Genomic DNA, 18,872 nt, shown 5'->3' with positions numbered 1-18,872 from the left:
TTTACATTTTATTTTGATGTACGCCATATTGAACCTATATATTATATTTCATAAAGATATATATTATAATTTCAAATATGTCGCAGGGTTTGATAATTATGAAGCAAGATAGTAGTCTATGTGATCTGCGACGTATCGCAACCCTGGCATCTACTATGCTATAATTAAGTATTTCCTGTACTAAATAATAAAAATGAAAATGTTTTTTTTTTTTTATTATTCATTTTTAAGATCAATGGTGGTTTTCTGCTCACCTGCTGGCTCTCAAAGGTCCAGGTGCTGTCGGGTAAAGACGCATCCAGAACACTGATCACCTCCTTAAAATCATTGGTGCTGCTGGGCTTAATCAAAGTGAAATCACTGTACTCTGACATCGGAGACATACAGGACCTGAAGGACTGACTCTGAGACATCATGTCTCCTCCCAGGACCTCCACGTACTTTATAGGTATTAAAAAATATGTAATTCATATAATCAAAGGAAACGTGAATTCCCAAAAAAAGAACCAAATTGAGTAAGCTAAATCAGATCAAAATCCACATACTTTCCAGAAAGGCATGGTTGAAAGTTTAAAGTCGTTCTTGAAGTCAGAAATCCCAACTATTGGTTATATTAAAACATGTAATTAAACGTTTGCCACCATTATAATACTAAGCTAAAATCTTTCTGGCAATTGCAAGTTGATAATTATTGAAAATGGAAGGTGTGCCTCAATATACCAAATTCTTGATTGAATTCTTGCGCAGTTAATAACGGCATTAACTAGTGTCATTGTATATATTTTTTTTAGCATGCAAGGCTGATAAAAAAAGGCTGAGCAGGCCGCTACCGTTTCAGTTTTACCATGAAAACACGATTATTAGACGACGACCAAATATCACGATATGTTACTTCATTTAATTTATATATGGAAATAAAATAAAAATACAAACTATGTTGGGGACATCAAAAATAAACATTTATCTGCTCACCTGCTGGCTCTCAAAGGTCCAGGTGCTGTCGGGTAAAGACGCTCCGAACACTGATCACCTCCTTAAAGTCATTGGTGCTGCTGGGCTTAATCAAAGTGAAATCACTGTACTCTGACATCGGAGACATCGACACAGGACCTGAAGGACTGACTCTGAGACAACATGTCTCCTCCCCAGGACCTCCACGTACTTTATAGGTCCATCAGTGTTGCGCTGAATCTGCAGGTTTCTGTTGGGGTTCTTGTAATCATCACAGTCGCTCCGTCTCATGCAGCAACTACCGCTGCTTCTGCTGTTCCTCATGCATTTAACCGCTAAGATGAGAAAAGTCACCAGAGACAGCCGGACACGGAGGCCAGAGAGAGAATCAAATAAAGGGTGATTCTCCCAGTTTTCTTGCTGGGCTCGGCCACTTTCTGTCGGAGGTCTAAGATGGGCTCATGGAGGCCGTCCTCCAGCAGGATGGACACCGTGAACGGTGGCGGACTGGACCGGTTCCCCGTCGTCCTGAATCTCTATAAGCAGCCTCTGAGAGGAGTCGTCCTGCTCGGACACAGGCGCGTTTAGTCCTCACCTCCCCTGTGTACAGATTGACAGTGAACAGAGAGGCGTCTGTGGCCTCCGCCAGTTTGTAGGAGATCCAGGCGTTATGGCCCCCGAGTCAAGCGTCCACGGCCGTCCCGCCTAGTAACCAGGTGGCCTGCTTTAGCGGAGCGGGGCATCCTCTGATGAGAGAGACCCCAGGGCGCGGAGGAGGGGGTAAATAACAGCGGGGGCATTGTCGTTCTGGTCCAGGATAAAAACATGGACAGTGGCGTTGCTGCTGAGAGACGGAGAGCCCTGATCCTTTGCCTGAACCTGAATCTGAAACACCTTCAGCTTCTCATAGTCAAACGAGTGCATGCTGTAGATGCTGCCGTTATCTGAGTTAATGTAAACATAAGATGAGACAGAAACGTCCTGCACTTTAGAGTCCAGTATAGAGTAGGAGATTTTGGCGTTTTCACCAAAATCCAGGTCAGAGGCTGATACTGAGTACAGTATAGAGCCTGGTACCCCATTCTCTTTTAAATACACATTATAGGAGGGCTGAGTAAATATAGGAGGGTTGTCGTTCACATCAGTGATGCTGACAGGTATAATCTTCTTACTAGACAGAGGAGGAGAGCCTGAATCAGTGGCTGTTATCTCAATATTATACTCTGAGAAGCTTTCTCGGTCTAATAAACCATTTGTAACCAGTGCATAATTATTAGAAAAAGAGGGTTTCAGATTAAAAGGAGAACCTTTGGTGAGTTGTAACGTTACTTTACCGTTATCACCGGAGTCAAGGTCTCGCGCACTGATCAAAGCCACTACAGTGCCACTTGGTGCGTCTTCGCGTACTGGCTTTGGCTGAGAAGTGAAAACTATTTCTGGAGCATTATCATTGAAATCAGTAATATCAACCTGCACGCGACAGTGGCCCTCCATTTCAGGGCTGCCTTTATCTTTTGCAGATACATCAATGGCATACGTGTTGGTAGTTTCATAGTCTAACTCTCCTTTCAGAATGATTTCACCTGTTAAGGGGTTAATATCGAAGAGTGACAAAACAGATTCTGGTGTCCGAGAACCAAATGAGAATTCAATTTCACCATTTAAACCTTCATCTGCATCTGTTGCTTTGAGCTTTATAACAACAGCCCCATGTAAACTTTTTTCACCCAAAGTTACTTTGTAAATGTTTTTTTCAAACACAGGAAAGTTATCGTTAGTATCAAGCACATGTATGGTTATTTGTAAGGTTCCAGATCTTACTGGATTTCCACCGTCTAAAGCTGTTAGTATTATTTTGTGAACTGCTTTTTTCTCTCGATCTAGAGGCTTTTCTAAAACAAGTTCTGGAACGGTATTACCACCCTCCATCTCTTTTATTTTAAGGGAACAACATTCATTTTTACTAAGAGTATATGATTTGAGTGAATTGCTTCCAACGTCGGGGTCTGTTGCGCTCTCCAAAGGAAAGCGCGTGCCAACTGCCGCTAATTCGGCTAATTTTAAAGATAATTCATTTGAAAGGAAACTTGGAGAATTGTCATTAATATCTCTTATTTCAACCTCAATTCGGTGTAACTGTAGCGGGTCTTCAACAACTACTTGCAGAGGCAGAACACAGCTGGCGCTTTGTCCACATAAAGCCTCTCTGTCTATTCTGTCATTCACCACCAGCTCGCCCTTCCCCGCATCCACAGTGAAATACTGCTCACCAGCCTCAGAGGCGACACGCAATTTGCGTTCAAAAATCTCAGATAGTCCCAAACCCAGATCTTTGGCTAGATTTCCTACCACAGCGCCCTGTTTCAGTTCCTCTGGGATGCTATAACGAGTCTGTCCGTTTATTGTACTCCACAAGAGAAAGAAATGATGCCACCAAAGAGCCTGCCATCTCCAGTCTCGGTATCCCATTCTCTTTGTCATCCCTGATTCAGTAAAATACATCATTTCCAATCCACAAAAACAGAGAACATAAAGTCAAAATCCAAATTCCGCGAGCGTAACATATTCCGTTAAAAAGACGTCTGTTCATGGTCAAACATAAATGTTAGATATAACCTTATACCCCGAGTATATGGACCATTTACCTACTCTCCTCCCAATCTGAGCATTGTGGTTTTGGTCCTGAAGCTGCATGGGGGAGGGAGTAGATCTCTTTGTACAGTTCTGAATGTTATTGGTGCACAGCATCTCTCTCTCACGTCCAATCAGAGGGAAACTGTGCAACATCGTTAAAGACACACTAACCCTTTGTACTGTCATGAAAAAGGGAGTCAGACACAATCACGAGATGCCATTTAAATTCCAAGAGCTATATAAATGTAAAATAAAAAGTATTAAAATCAATGTCTGTATATCAAAATATATATTTACTGTTAACATTCGATTGTGCCTAGACCAAATATATTTGGGTGAGGCTATTTGCACCCCTGGTACAATTAGCAGTGTACGCTATTCGTACCCTGGTGCAATTAGATGAGCTATTCGTACCCTGGTGCAATTAGAAATGAATGCTATTTGTACCCCGCCGATGCACACAGCAATGTGTTCTATTAATACCCCATCTGGTACAAATATCAATGTATGCTATTTGCACCCCTGTGCATTTACAGTACCTTGGCATATATTTACACACAGTTATCCATACTACTCATGTATTACACCTTTTTGGAATATTGTCGCCCTGACATTCTTACCCTAACCATAACCATCCCACTCCTCTTGCCTAAACCTAACCAACCCAACCAGAGCAGGCATATTCATGAGTCTTCCCCTACCACCCTTCAAAAAATATTTCGCGTTCGCGGGCCCTGGCTTGCGCCATTGCATGCAAATTATCCAATCCAAAATGAAAAGAAATTAGATCGTCTTATTGGGGAATCGAACTCCTGTCTCCCAGAGTAAAGCTCAGGGTTCTAACCACTCACCTAACAGTTCTTACAGAGTGTCAAACAACTGTTTACCACTTGGTGTCTTCAAGCCTTGGTTGCTACGTAACCATACTGTATACAAAAAAATAGGTACTAACTAACAAACTAACGGTTGTATGCTTTCACTGAAGACAGAAAGCGCAACTGTAGTATATATTTTCCGCTAGAAATTCAATTGTTATAAACTTTAGAGACAAAACTTTCCTAATATACCAGTTTCTGCTGTCATGGGAGATGAACGTCCGCCATGATTTCGGTGCATGCGAGCAACGTGTTTTTGTTGTCACAGGGTGTGAATAGCTCAGCTGTGTGGCCGAGGCTATTCGTACCGGTGGTGCAAATAGACACTCCGAATTCATTTTCCTTGGCTTTGATTTCTAAGGGGTAGATGTCACCATCAGCGTTTATATAAGTTAATAAACCCATTAAACGTTATGAGTGAAATAGTTATTTTGTTACTTAAACTTCCAAACATTTTAATTGTTACCCCTTCAGTAAAAGCCATCAACAACAACCTATGATCGTGCCCTCCGTACGCCTCATGGGTCAGAGTCGCTGTCCATCGCTGTGGTGCTGAAACGCTCCCCTCGGAAAGCTATTCAACATCAAACACAGCCACAAAAGTTAAAAGACAAATTAAAAGTTTTGATTTGGATATGAATATGATATTTTTTCATTTCAAATATACATCGATTAAGAATTCAATAAATATCCCACATTTTTGGAATATAGCCTTATCGGTATTTTTCACTGTGCAAGCAAAAGTGTACTTTCTTCGCAGTTACTGTAGCTAATAGTCTTACAAAACTGTGTATGTCATTGTTTTTTCACTGCTTACCTGCTGGCTCTCAAAGGTCCAGGTGCTGTCGGGTAAAGACGCATCCAGAACACTGATCACCTCCTTAAAGTCATTGGTGCTGCTGGGCTTAATCAAAGTGAAATCACTGTACTCTGACATCGGAGACATACAGGACCTGAAGGACTGACTCTGAGACAACATGTCTCCTCCCAGGACCTCCACGTACTTTATAGGTCCATCAGTGTTGAGCTGAATCTGCAGGTTTCTGTTGGGGTTCTTGTAATCATCACAGTCGCTCCGTCTCATGCAGCAACTACCGCTGCTTCTGCTGTTCCTCATGCATTTAACCGCTAAGATGAGAAAAGTCAACAGAGACAGCACGGACACCGAGGCCAGAGAGAGAATCAAATAAAGGGTGATTCTCCCAGTTTTCTTGCTAGGCTCGGACACTTTCTGTCGGAGGTCTAAGATGGGCTCATGGAGACCGTCCTCCAGCAGGATGGACACCGTGACGGTGGCGGACTGGACCGGTTCCCCGTCGTCCTGAATCTCTATAAGCAGCCTCTGAGAGGAGTCGTCCTGCTCGGACACAGCGCGTTTAGTCCTCACCTCCCCTGTGTACAGATTGACAGTGAACAGAGAGGCGTCTGTGGCCTCCGCCAGTTTGTAGGAGATCCAGGCGTTATGGCCCGAGTCAGCGTCCACGGCCGTCACCTTAGTAACCAGGTGGCCTGCTTTAGCGGAGCGGGGCATCCTCTGATGAGAGAGAGAGCCCAGGGCAGCGGAGGAGGGGTAAATAACAGCGGGGGCATTGTCGTTCTGGTCCAGGATAAAAACATGGACAGTGGCGTTGCTGCTGAGAGACGGAGAGCCCTGATCCTTTGCCTGAACCTGAATCTGAAACACCTTCAGCTTCTCATAGTCAAACGAGTGCATGCTGTAGATGCTGCCGTTATCTGAGTTAATGTAAACATAAGATGAGACAGAAACGTCCTGCACTTTAGAGTCCAAGATTGAGTAGGAGATCTTCGCGTTTTCACCAAAATCCAGGTCAGATGCTGATACTGAGTACAGTATAGAGCCTAGTACCCCATTCTCTTTTAAATACACATTATAGGAGGGCTGAGTGAATACAGGTGGGTTGTCATTTACATCCGTAATAGAAACATGTATAGTCTTCTTAGTCGACAGAGGAGGAGAGCCTGAATCGATGGCTGTTATTTCAACATTATGCTCAGAGAAACTCTCTCGGTCTAAAGCACCACCGGTAACTAGTGCGTAATTATCAGAAAAAGAGGGTTTCAGATTAAAAGGAGAACCTCTGGGAAGCTGTAATGTAACTTTACCGTTGTCACCGGAGTCAAGGTCTCGGGCACTGATTAAAGCTACTACAGTACCACTTGGTGCGTCCTCGGGGACAAAGTTTGGTTGGGAGGTCAGAAAAATACTTGGAGCATTATCGTTAACATCTAACACTTCAATATGGAGAGTGCAATGCCCCTCCATTCTTGGAGTTCCCTTGTCTCTTGCGCAAATGTCTATTTCATAATTTGCATTTGTTTCGAAATCTAATTTCCCTATAAGACGTATTTCCCCGGTTGATGAATCAATATCAAAGACCGATAGAACATTATCTGGTGTGTGCGTTCCGAATGAGTACTCTACTTCTCCATTAGGACCCTCATCAATATCTTTAGCTGTAAGTTTTAGAATAAATGCACCTTGTATGCTACTTTCGCTTATAGAGACTTTGTAAACATTTTTCTCAAATACAGGAAAATTGTCGTTATTATCAAGCACATTAATGGTTATCAGAGAGGTCCCGGATTTCACTGGGTTTCCCCCGTCTATAGCGGTTAGTTGAAGTTGATGAATAGGTTTTTTTTCTCGGTCGACAGATTTTGACAAGACCAGCTCAGGGACTTTCCTACCACCAGACACATCTTTAATCTTTAAACTAAAAAAGTCGTCTTTATTCAAAGTATAGGACCTCACTGAATTCACTCCAACATCAAGATCTTGCGCAATCTCCAAAGGAAAACGTGCCCCTGCCGCTGTCGACTCTGCTATTTGTAATGTTATTTCTTGCGAAGGGAATCTTGGAGAATTATCATTAATATCTTGTATTTCCACCTCAACTCGGTGCAGTTGTAACGGTTTATCAACGACAACTTGCAGAGTTAACACACAGCTGGCGCTTTGTCCGCATAAAGCCTCTCTGTCTATTCTGTCATTCACCACCAGCTCACCCTTCCCTGCATCCACGCTGAAATACTGCTCACCAGCCTCAGAGGCGACACGCAATTTACGGTCAAAAATCTCAGATAGCCCCAAGCCCAGATCTTTGGCTAGATTTCCTACCACAGATCCCTGTTTTAGTTCCTCTGGGATGCTATAACGAGTCTGTCCGTTTATTGTACTCCACAAGAGAAAGAAATTATGCCACCAAAGAGCCTGCCATCTCCAGTCTCGGTATCCTATTGTCTTTGTCATCCCCGGTGCGTTATAATTATTTCCCATTGAGGTTATTGAAAAGCAGATAATTGCCATCCATTGTCATAAAGCATTAATCCAAAAGAAAGATCCATAATCTCTTCATAAAGTAAATCAAGGTATTTCCTTTTTAACTTCGATAAGAGCATCATTCCCTCTCGTCCAGCTCTGTGCAATCTAAGTGTGTACGTTACTGTGGCTGCATGCGGGAGGGAGTAGATCTCTTTGTACATTTCTGAATCCTATTGGAGCACAATATTCATCGCTACCATCCAATAGGAAGGGGTGGGCAGCGCTTTTAAAGACACAGCCGCCCTTGAAAGAATTTGCCTCGATGCATTAAAAAGAGTGAAAGAAATGATAAGATGCCAGCTGTTACACGTCGCTCATAATGTTAATGCAGATAAAATGAAATCTGATTATGAAAATAGAAATACTGCCTGTGTTCTAGTTACGTCAAGGTTTGACAAGACAAATTATTTTTGTGACTTAAATCAGGAAAAAATTATATTGTGCAGCGTGGTACTGAAAGTAGTTTAGCTATGTTATAATCAAGCCTATTCAGTGTGACGCTGTCCAACTATGTGGTGCTGAAACAAAATGCCATTCATACGACTATAAAAAGAGCATTCCAACATCCTAAACTGCAGTACCATGCAAGCAGAGCTAACAGGAAAATCTGAACTTTGACACAAGTAAGCCTTTAAAGCAGAAACAAACATTAGTCAGGGTGAGAAGTAAAATGCCATTTGCAAACAGAAAGTAAGCGAGCAAAAGAAGCCTAGCATGTAATGGTTTTGATGTGTTGACGGAGATGGGTTCCAATGAGGACGTAGTGATGAATATCTCAGTACCCTGTTTGCTTTTTTTTGGTAACTGACAGCACCGATTTAACGAAATGATAATATAACAGGATGTAATATTATACGTGTAATGTAGGTGTATAGGGGATTTCACCAGAATGCCAAACACTGCGTTTAGCTTAAGAACGCAAAAACAAGCTTGCGACATATTACTTTTACCACACTTAAAGCACAATGAAAACACCATGTTATCAGAGAGCATTTAAGTATTAATAGTTTAAAAAAATGTATACAACGATATATAATTACACAGCAGGTCTACTATTGTTTTCTGCTCACCTGCTGGCTCTCAAAGGTCCAGGTGCTGTCGGGTAAAGACGCATCCAGAACACTGATCACCTCCTTAAAGTCATTGGTGCTGCTGGGCTTAATCAAAGTGAAATCACTGTACTCTGACATCGGAGACATACAGGACCTGAAGGACTGACTCTGAGACAACATGTCTCCTCCCAGGACCTCCACGTACTTTATAGGTCCATCAGTGTTGAGCTGAATCTGCAGGTTTCTGTTGGGGTTCTTGTAATCATCACAGTCGCTCCGTCTCATGCAGCAACTACCGCTGCTTCTGCTGTTCCTCATGCATTTAACCGCTAAGATGAGAAAAGTCACCAGAGACAGCACGGACACCGAGGCCAGAGAGAGAATCAAATAAAGGGTGATTCTCCCAGTTTTCTTGCTGGGCTCGGCCACTTTCTGTCGGAGGTCTAAGATGGGCTCATGGAGGCCGTCCTCCAGCAGGATGGACACCGTGACGGTGGCGGACTGGACCGGTTCCCCGTCGTCCTGAATCTCTATAAGCAGCCTCTGAGAGGAGTCGTCCTGCTCGGACACAGTGCGTTTAGTCCTCACCTCCCCTGTGTACAGATTGACAGTGAACAGAGAGGCGTCTGTGGCCTCCGCCAGTTTGTAGGAGATCCAGGCGTTATGGCCCGAGTCAGCGTCCACGGCCGTCACCTTAGTAACCAGGTGGCCTGCTTTAGCGGAGCGGGGCATCCTCTGATGAGAGAGAGAGCCCAGGGCAGCGGAGGAGGGGTAAATAACAGCGGGGGCATTGTCGTTCTGGTCCAGGATAAAAACATGGACAGTGACGTTGCTGCTGAGAGACGGAGAGCCCTGATCCTTTGCCTGAACCTGAATCTGAAACACCTTCAGCTTCTCATAGTCAAACGAGTGCATGCTGTAGATGCTGCCGTTATCTGAGTTAATGTAAACATAAGATGAGACAGAAACGTCCTGCACTTTAGAGTCTAGTATAGAGTAGGAGATTTTGGCGTTTTCACCAAAATCCAGGTCAGATGCTGATACTGAGTACAGTATAGAGCCTGGTACCCCATTCTCTTTTAAATACACATTATATGAGGGCTGAGTAAAAATAGGAGGGTTGTCGTTCACATCAGTGATGCTGACAGGTATAATCTTCTTACTAGACAGAGGAGGAGAGCCTGAATCAGTGGCTGTTATCTCAATATTATAGTCCGAGAAACTCTCTCGGTCTAAAGCCCCATTTGTAACCAGTGCATAATTATTAGAATATGATGGTTTTAACGTGAAAGGAGAACCTTTGGATAGTCGCAATGTCACTTTGCTATTATTCCCGGAGTCAGCGTCACGTGCGTTAAGCAAAGCCACCACTGTGCCACTTGGTGCGTCTTCGCGCACGGGCTGCGGTTCAGAGGTGAGAACAATTTCTGGAGTGTTATCATTAACATCGACAACATCTATCTGTAGACGACAGTGACTCTCCATTTCAGGAACCCCCTTGTCTTTCGCAGTTATTTCAATTTTGTAAGACGTGACTCTTTCATAATCTAAGTCTCCTTTCAAATGTATTTCCCCTGTTAATGCATTTATTTCAAATACTGATAAGACGAAATCCGGTGTCCGCGAGCCAAACGAGAATTCAACTTCTGCGTTTGGGCCCTCATCAGCATCAGTTGCTGTAATTTTGATAAAAAAAGTATCTTTTGCAGTATTTTCCCCTAACGAAACTTTATATACATTTTTATCGAAAACTGGAAAATTGTCATTTACGTCAAGCACTGTGATTGTTATCTGTGAGGTACCAGACATAACCGGGTTTCCCCCGTCTAATGCAGTCAGTAGTAGCTGATGAACTGCTTTCTTCTCTCGATCAAGGGGCTTCTCTAACACTAACTCCGGGACTGTTTTGCCGTCCTCAACTTCCTTCATTTTTAATGTAAAACAGTCGTTTTTAGTCAATATGTAGGATTTAACTGAATTACTGCCAACGTCAGAATCTTCTGCACTCTCCAATGAGAAACGAGTTCCCACAGCTGCCGATTCAGAAATTTTTAAAGACAGTTCTTTTGTATGGAAACTAGGCGAGTTATCATTTACATCTTTTATTTCTACCTCAATCCGATGTAAACTTAAAGGGTTTTCTAGAACAACCTGCAGAGGCAACACACAGCTGGCGCTTTGTCCGCATAAAGCCTCTCTGTCTATTCTGTCATTCACCACCAGCTCGCCCTTCCCCGCATCCACACTGAAATACTGCTCACCAGCCTCAGAGGAGACACGCAGCTTACGGTCAAAAATCTCAGATAGCCCCAAACCCAGATCTTTGGCTAGATTTCCTACCACAGCGCCCTGTTTCAGTTCCTCCGGCATGCTGTAACGAGTCTGTCCGTTTATTGTACTCCACAAGAGAAAGAAGTAATGCCACCATAGAGCCTGCCATCTCCAGTCTCGGTCTCCCATTCTCTTTGTCATCCCCGATTCGTTAGAAAACGTTATTTCCCATTGAGAAAATCGAAGTAAATATCCAGTTCCAACGTGCATAAGTTATTGCCATAAAAATAAATGAAGCATTTTTGTTCATGTCTAAAGCTTAAATAATTAACATATATTTTTCAGATCCGGGATTAAGCGCATCACCCACCTTCCTCCAGCTCTTTCCATTAACGTTTACAGTGCTGAGGCTGCAAGGGGGAGGGGGTAGATCTCTTTGTACAAATCTGTATGTGGTTGGTGCAAAGCATCCATCGCTAGCATCCAATAGGAAGGGGACTGAGCAGTCCTTTTAAAGACATAGCTGCACTTGTGAGAATCGGTCTAGATGCACTGCTGTGTGTGATAGGAGTGACATGTATTTAATTCCTCTGGTTCTACAATTCTCTTGCTTAAAAAATATGTAATTCATATAATCAAAGGAAACGTGAATTCCCAAAAAAAAGAACCAAATTGAGTAAGCTAAATCAGATCAAAATCCACATACTTTCCAGAAAGGCATGGTTGAAAGTTTAAAGTCGTTCTTGAAGTCAGAAATCCCAACTATTGGTTATATTAAAACATGTAATTAAACGTTTGCCACCATTATAATACTAAGCTAAAATCTTTCTGGCAATTGCAAGTTGATAATTATTGAAAATGGAAGGTGTGCCTCAATATACCAAATTCTTGATTGAATTCTTGCGCAGTTAATAACGGCATTAACTAGTGTCATTGTATATATTTTTTTTTAGCATACAAGGCTGATAAAAAAAGGCTGAGCAGGCCAGCTTTCAGTTTTTACCATGAAAACACGATTATTAGACGACGACCAAATATCACGATATGTTATTTCATTTAATTTATATATGGAAATAAAAATAAAATACAAACTATGTTGGGGACATCAAAAATAAACATTTATCTGCTCACCTGCTGGCTCTCAAAGGTCCAGGTGCTGTCGGGTAAAGACGCATCCAGAACACTGATCACCTCCTTAAAGTCATTGGTGCTGCTGGGCTTAATCAAAGTGAAATCACTGTACTCTGACATCGGAGACATACAGGACCTGAAGGACTGACTCTGAGACAACATGTCTCCTCCCAGGACCTCCACGTACTTTATAGGTCCATCAGTGTTGAGCTGAATCTGCAGGTTTCTGTTGGGGTTCTTGTAATCATCACAGTCGCTCCGTCTCATGCAGCAACTACCGCTGCTTCTGCTGTTCCTCATGCATTTAACCGCTAAGATGAGAAAAGTCACCAGAGACAGCACGGACACCGAGGCCAGAGAGAGAATCAAATAAAGGGTGATTCTCCCAGTTTTCTTGCTGGGCTCGGCCACTTTCTGTCGGAGGTCTAAGATGGGCTCATGGAGGCCGTCCTCCAGCAGGATGGACACCGTGACGGTGGCGGACTGGACCGGTTCCCCGTCGTCCTGAATCTCTATAAGCAGCCTCTGAGAGGAGTCGTCCTGCTCGGACACAGTGCGTTTAGTCCTCACCTCCCCTGTGTACAGATTGACAGTGAACAGAGAGCGCGTCTGTGGCCTCCGCCAGTTTGTAGGAGATCCAGGCGTTATGGCCCCGAGTCAGCGTCCGACGGCCGTCACCTTAGTAACCAGGTGGCCTGCTTTAGCGGAGCGGGGCATCCTCCTGATGAGAGAGAGAGCCCAGGGCAGCGGAGGAGGGGTAAATAACAGCGGGGGCATTGTCGTTCTGGTCCAGGATAAAAACATGGACAGTGGCGTTGCTGCTGAGAGACGGAGAGCCCTGATCCTTTGCCTGAACCTGAATCTGAAACACCTTCAGCTTCTCATAGTCAAACGAGTGCATGCTGTAGATGCTGCCGTTATCTGAGTTAATGTAAACATAAGATGAGACAGAAACGTCCTGCACTTTAGAGTCTAGTATAGAGTAAGAGATTTTGGCGTTTTCACCAAAATCCAGATCAGATGCTGATACTGAGTACAGTATAGAGCCTGGTACCCCATTCTCTTTTAAATACACATTATAGGAGGGCTGAGTGAATATAGGAGGGTTGTCGTTCACATCAGTGATGCTGACAGGTATAACTGTCTTACTGGACAGAGGAGGAGAACCGGAATCAGTGGCTGTTATCTCAATATCATATTCAGAAAATCTCTCACGGTCTAATAACACATTTGTAACCAGTGCATAATTATTAGAAAATGATGGTTTTAAAATAAAGGCAGCACCCTTTGCCAGTCTTAACGTAACTTTACCGTTATTACCAGAGTCATGGTCTTGCGCACTGATTAAGGCTACAACTGTGCCTCTTGGTGCATCCTCACGTACTGGGTTTGGGTTTGAAGTAAGAACTATTTCTGGGGAATTATCATTACTGTCTAGTACTATTACTTGCACACGACAGTGGCCCTCCATCTCAGGTACTCCTTTATCTTTTGCAGTAATATCTATTTCATGCATTGCACTGATTTCGTAATCTAACTGCCCTACCAAGGAGATTTTACCAGTACCTGAATCCATCTGAAAAATAGATAACAGCGATTGGGGAGTATGCTCAGCAAATGCGTATTCAATCTCACCATTAACACCCTCGTCTGCGTCTGTTGCCTCAACTTTTACAAGCACAGAACCAGCGACATTATTTTCATGTACAGTTACATTATACAACGGCTTTTTGAATACAGGAACATTGTCGTTGTTGTCGAGTACAGTAACTAGGATTTTTGTGGTTCCAGTTTTGACAGGGTTACCTCCGTCTAAAGCTGTCAGTAATAACTGATGGACACTTTGTTTCTCTCTGTCAAGCGATTTCTCTAGTACCAGTTCTGGAACTTTTCGATTACCAGGCAGCTCTTTAATCTTCAAACTAAAACACTCATCTTTACTTAAAGTATAAGATTTTACCGAATTACTACCAACGTCCAGATCCTGTGCTGTTTCTAAAGGAAAGCGTATGCCTGTTGCAGTAGATTCTGCTATCTTTAAAGATCGCTCCTCTGTTAAAAAAATGGGAGAATTGTCATTTATGTCTCTTATTTCTACTTCTATCCGGTGTAGTTGTAGCGGATTCTCTGTTACAACCTGTAAAGGCAACACACAGCTGGCGCTTTGTCCGCATAAAGCCTCTCTGTCTATTCTGTCATTCACCACCAGCTCGCCCTTTCCTACATCCACGCCAAAATACTGCTTACCAGTCTCAGAGGCAACACGCAGTTTACGATCAAAAATCTCAGATAATCCCAAACCCAGATCTTTGGCTAGATTTCCTACCACAGCGCCCTTTTTCAGTTCCTCTGGGATGCTGTAACGAGTCTGTCCATCTATTGTACTCCACAAGAGAAAGAAATGATGCCACCAAAGAGCCTGACATCTCCAGTCTCGGTATCCAATTCTCTTTGTCATCCCCGGTCCGTTAGAATACGTTATTTCCCATCGAGGAATTCATCAACACAGCGCAATATTCAAAGCCATCGCCAGAATGAACACTCCTTAAATCCTAAAATAATTGGTAACAAAAGATATATTCCGAACACCTTCGAACAAGCGTATCTCCTCTCCAGCTCTGAGCACTGTGAGGGTTACCGTGGTGAGACTCAATGGGGGATGGAGTAGATCTCTTTGTACAGTCCTGTATACTATTGGCTCACAGCATCCATCTCTGCTATCCAATCACAAAGACCCAACTCTACACACAAAGCTACTGCACACCTCAAGGTCCTAATGCATTTTGACAAGTGTAACATTTGAGAATTTCAGATTTCTGTGATAATTGTCTTTATAGAAAATGTGATAAAAACTCAGATTATGACAAATATAAATATTTGAATTCTAAATCCCCAAATCCACTGGCACATTATTTTCAAAGAATTTCTGCCAACTAATCATGATTATAATATCAATAAATTAAAAACCTTAACACTTTCATCTAAAATATATATTTTACAAAATTCAATTCACAAGTTATTAAAATGATCGCATAAGGTGAAAGTAAAATCTGATAAAAATGGAAATGTTTGCATAGTGAATGCTTTCTTTAAAATTATAAACTGTTTGCATTAGAAAACAGTGACTTAGTCCTTAACTTAAGATATCTTCAAAATAAATGTCAGAACAAAAAGTTGATTGATTTGCTTTCTTAAGGGAACAATACTGTGTAACGTTGAAAAAGCAATCAACTTTCACAATATCTACATCTTAAAACAAACAAACAAACAAATCCCTTGTTGTACACGTTACAATGTCGTAAAGCCAGTCTGTGCATAGTGCGGTTTACCTGCAGAAACGATTCAAAACACAAACTTTATATATTATAGTTATTTTTTATATATATTAAAATTAAAAAAACATCATTCATACATGTTAAGGCTACCCATAGAATAAACATGTCCCATTCAAATTCATTAAAAACAGTTTATGGTTGTATAACACATGAGTTTTGATGAGTTTTTTTGTGTATTTATTTCAGCCTATAATAAGCCCATGAAAATATGTAATAGCAGGTCTACTACTGTTTTCTCCTCACCTGCTGGCTCTCAAAGGTCCAGGTGCTGTCGGGTAAAGACGCATCCAGAACACTGATCACCTCCTTAAAGTCATTGGTGCTGCTGGGCTTAATCAAAGTGAAATCACTGTACTCTGACATCGGAGACATACAGGACCTGAAGGACTGACTCTGAGACAACATGTCTCCTCCCAGGACCTCCACGTACTTTATAGGTCCATCAGTGTTGAGCTGAATCTGCAGGTTTCTGTTGGGGTTCTTGTAATCATCACAGTCGCTCCGTCTCATGCAGCAACTACCGCTGCTTCTGCTGTTCCTCATGCATTTAACCGCTAAGATGAGAAAAGTCACCAGAGACAGCACGGACACCGAGGCCAGAGAGAGAATCAAATAAAGGGTGATTCTCCCAGTTTTCTTGCTGGGCTCGGCCACTTTCTGTCGGAGGTCTAAGATGGGCTCATGGAGGGCGGTCCTCCAGGAGGATGGACAACTTCCAGACCCGTTGCGATTCCGACCGATTCCATCCGTCCCTGAAAGTCCTGCTATACGATACGGACACAGCGCGTTGAAAATAGTCCTACCTCACCTCCTGTGTACAGATTGACAGTGAACAGAGAGGCGTCTGTGGCCTCCGCCAGTTTGTAGGAGATCCAGGCGTTATGGCCCGAGTCAGCGTCCCCGCCGTCACCTTAGTAACCAGGTGGCCTGCTTTAGCGGAGCGGGGCATCCTCTGATGAGAGAGAGCCCAGGGCAGCGGAGGGGGTAAATAACAGCGGGGGCATTGTCGTTCTGGTCCAGGATAAAAACATGGACAGTGGCGTTGCTGCTGAGAGACGGAGAGCCCTGATCCTTTGCCTGAACCTGAATCTGAAACACCTTCAGTTTCTCATAGTCAAACGAGTGCATGCTGTAGATGCTGCCGTTATCTGAGTTAATGTAAACATAAGATGAGACAGAAACGTCCTGCACTTTAGAGTCCAAGATTGAGTAGGAGATCTTGGCGTTTTCACCAAAATCCAGGTCAGAGGCTGATACTGAGTACAGTATAGAGCCTGGTACCCCATTCTCTTTTAAATACACATTATAGGAGGGCTGAGTAAATATAGGGGGGTTGTCGTTCACATCACTGATGCTGACAGGTATAACTGTCTTACTGGACAGAGGAGGAGAACCTGAATCCTTGGCTGTTATTTCAATATTATACTCTAAGAAACTCTCTCGGTTTAAAGGGCCACTGGTCAACAGTTCGTAATTATCAGAAAACGATGGTTTTAGAGTGAAAGGAGACCCTTTGGGAAGCTGTAACGTCACTTTACCGTTATCACCGGAGTCAAGGTCTCGAGCACTGATCAAAGCCACAACTGTGCCACTTGGTGCGTCCTCCCGTACATGACTGGGTTCTGAAGTGAGCACAATTTCTGGAGCATTATCATTTATGTCTTCTACGTCCAACTGTAAACGACAGTGACCCTCCATTTCTGGAAAGCCTTTGTCTTTAGCAGTTATATCGATAAGGTATGTTTTAGAACTCTCATAATCTAATGCTCCTTTTAATACGATATCTCCTGTTATGTTATTGATTTCAAATATTGATAACACAGAGTCTGGAGTGCGGGACCCAAAATAATATTTAATTTCACCATTAAGACCATCATCGGCATCTGTAGCTGTAAGTTTAATTACAAATGTTCCTTTGGTGCTGTTTTCCTTCATAGACACTTTGTACTCGTTTTCATTGAATATCGGAAAATTGTCGTTATTATCAAGTACAGTAATAATAATCTTACAGATTCCCGATTTGACCGGGTTTCCTCCATCTAATGCTGTCAACAGCAGCTGGTGGAGAGCATTCTTTTCCCTGTCTAATGGCTTTTCTAACACCAATTCTGGGACAGTTTTACCATTTTTTGTGTCTTTAAATTTGAGAGAAAAATAATCGTTTTTGCTTAGTGAGTACGTTTTCAAAGAATTGCTTCCAACATCAGGGTCCTCCGCGCTCTCTAAAGGAAAACGTCTGCCAAGTGCAACTGATTCTGGTATATTAAGGTTAATCTCCTCTGTAAGAAAACTAGGAGAATTGTCATTTGTGTCTCTTATTTCCACTTCAATTCGATGAGACTGCAAAGGATTTTCAACAACTACTTGCAGAGGCAGAACACAGCTGGCGCTTTGTCCACATAAAGCCTCTCTGTCTATTCTGTCATTCACCACCAGCTCGCCCTTCCCTGCATCCACAGTGAAATACTGCTTACCAGCCTCAGAGGCGACACGCATTTTACGGTCAAAAATGTCTGATATTCCCAAACCCAAATCTTTGGCTAGATTTCCTACCACAGAGCCCTGTTTCAGTTCCTCTGGGATGCTGTAACGAGTCTGTCCGTTTATTGTACTCCACAAGAGAAAGAAATGATGCCACCAAAGAGCCTGCCATCTCCAGTGTCGGTATCCTATTGTCTTTGTCATCCTTGGTCCGCTATAACACATGATTTCCAATCGAGATCTTGTTTATAACAATGTTGGACTCCATGGTAATAGGAAATACCCCCAAATAAACAAACTCACAATGTTTGAGCATGGCAGCAAGCTAAAATCCAGGTTTAAATCTGAAAAAATACGAGCTCATTGCCGTCTCTCGTCGAGCTCTTTGCATTCTAAGTGTTACAGCAGTGAGGCTGCATGGGGGCAGGGACTAGATCGCTTTGTACAGTTCTAAATTCTATTGGTGCACAGCACCCTTTTCCACTATCCAATGAGAGAGAACCTGATCGACACTCTAAAAGTGGCAGCATCTATTCTCTTTGTAAGATTTAATCTGAGATGATTATGAGAAATATCCCTGCATATTAAACAATATGTGACAACATTGTCGATGTAAAAATGAAAGATAAATGAAAACCATCTTGCAGTCAGAATCTCAAACAAATTGATAACACAATCAAATTTTACATCACAGAAAAACCGTCAAAGAATGAAAATACATTAAATGTTTATCTATTGTCACTATAACTGCATAGCGTAAATACATCAACACTGTGCTGGCGTTGCATGATCGGCTGCA

The 18,872-nt window shown here is 42.7% G+C and overlaps 2 protein-coding genes and 2 pseudogenes across 32 annotated transcripts in view; all 4 read right to left on the bottom strand.

The window, feature by feature from the left end:
• LOC120567191 (protocadherin gamma-A11-like) overlaps positions 1–18,872 on the bottom strand; it is a 270,004-nt gene that overhangs the window by 16,099 nt on the left and 235,033 nt on the right. The window contains exons 1-2 of one of the 31 annotated variants that reach the window (XM_039814105.1): positions 5,278–8,267; positions 150–254 (exon numbers count right to left, since the gene is read on the bottom strand). The exons of 26 other annotated variants lie outside the window; for them this stretch is intronic. In XM_039814105.1, the coding sequence (XP_039670039.1) occupies positions 165–254; positions 5,278–7,788 (2,601 nt within the window). In that variant the 5' untranslated portion in view covers positions 7,789–8,267 and the 3' untranslated portion in view covers positions 150–164. Of the gene's footprint in view, positions 1–149; positions 255–938; positions 973–4,809; positions 5,035–5,277; positions 8,271–18,872 lie in introns of those variants that run through there. 4 more of the 31 variants (XM_039814107.1, XM_039814104.1, XM_039814070.1 and 1 more) reach the window with 4 other exon arrangements.
• On the bottom strand, positions 8,856–11,731 carry LOC120567195 (protocadherin gamma-C5-like). The gene has a single exon (XM_039814111.1). The coding sequence runs from the start codon at positions 11,394–11,396 to the stop codon at positions 8,856–8,858; it is 2,541 nt and encodes an 846-aa protein (XP_039670045.1). The 5' UTR covers positions 11,397–11,731.
• On the bottom strand, positions 12,231–15,074 carry LOC120567208 (annotated as a pseudogene).
• On the bottom strand, positions 15,803–18,637 carry LOC120567204 (annotated as a pseudogene).

This window comes from Perca fluviatilis, chromosome 10 (genome assembly GCF_010015445.1).
Source record: "Perca fluviatilis chromosome 10, GENO_Pfluv_1.0, whole genome shotgun sequence".
NCBI classification, from domain to species: Eukaryota; Metazoa; Chordata; class Actinopteri; order Perciformes; family Percidae; genus Perca; species Perca fluviatilis.
The sequence above is the reverse complement of the archived record's forward strand: the minus strand, read 5'-3'. Positions and strand labels throughout refer to the sequence as shown.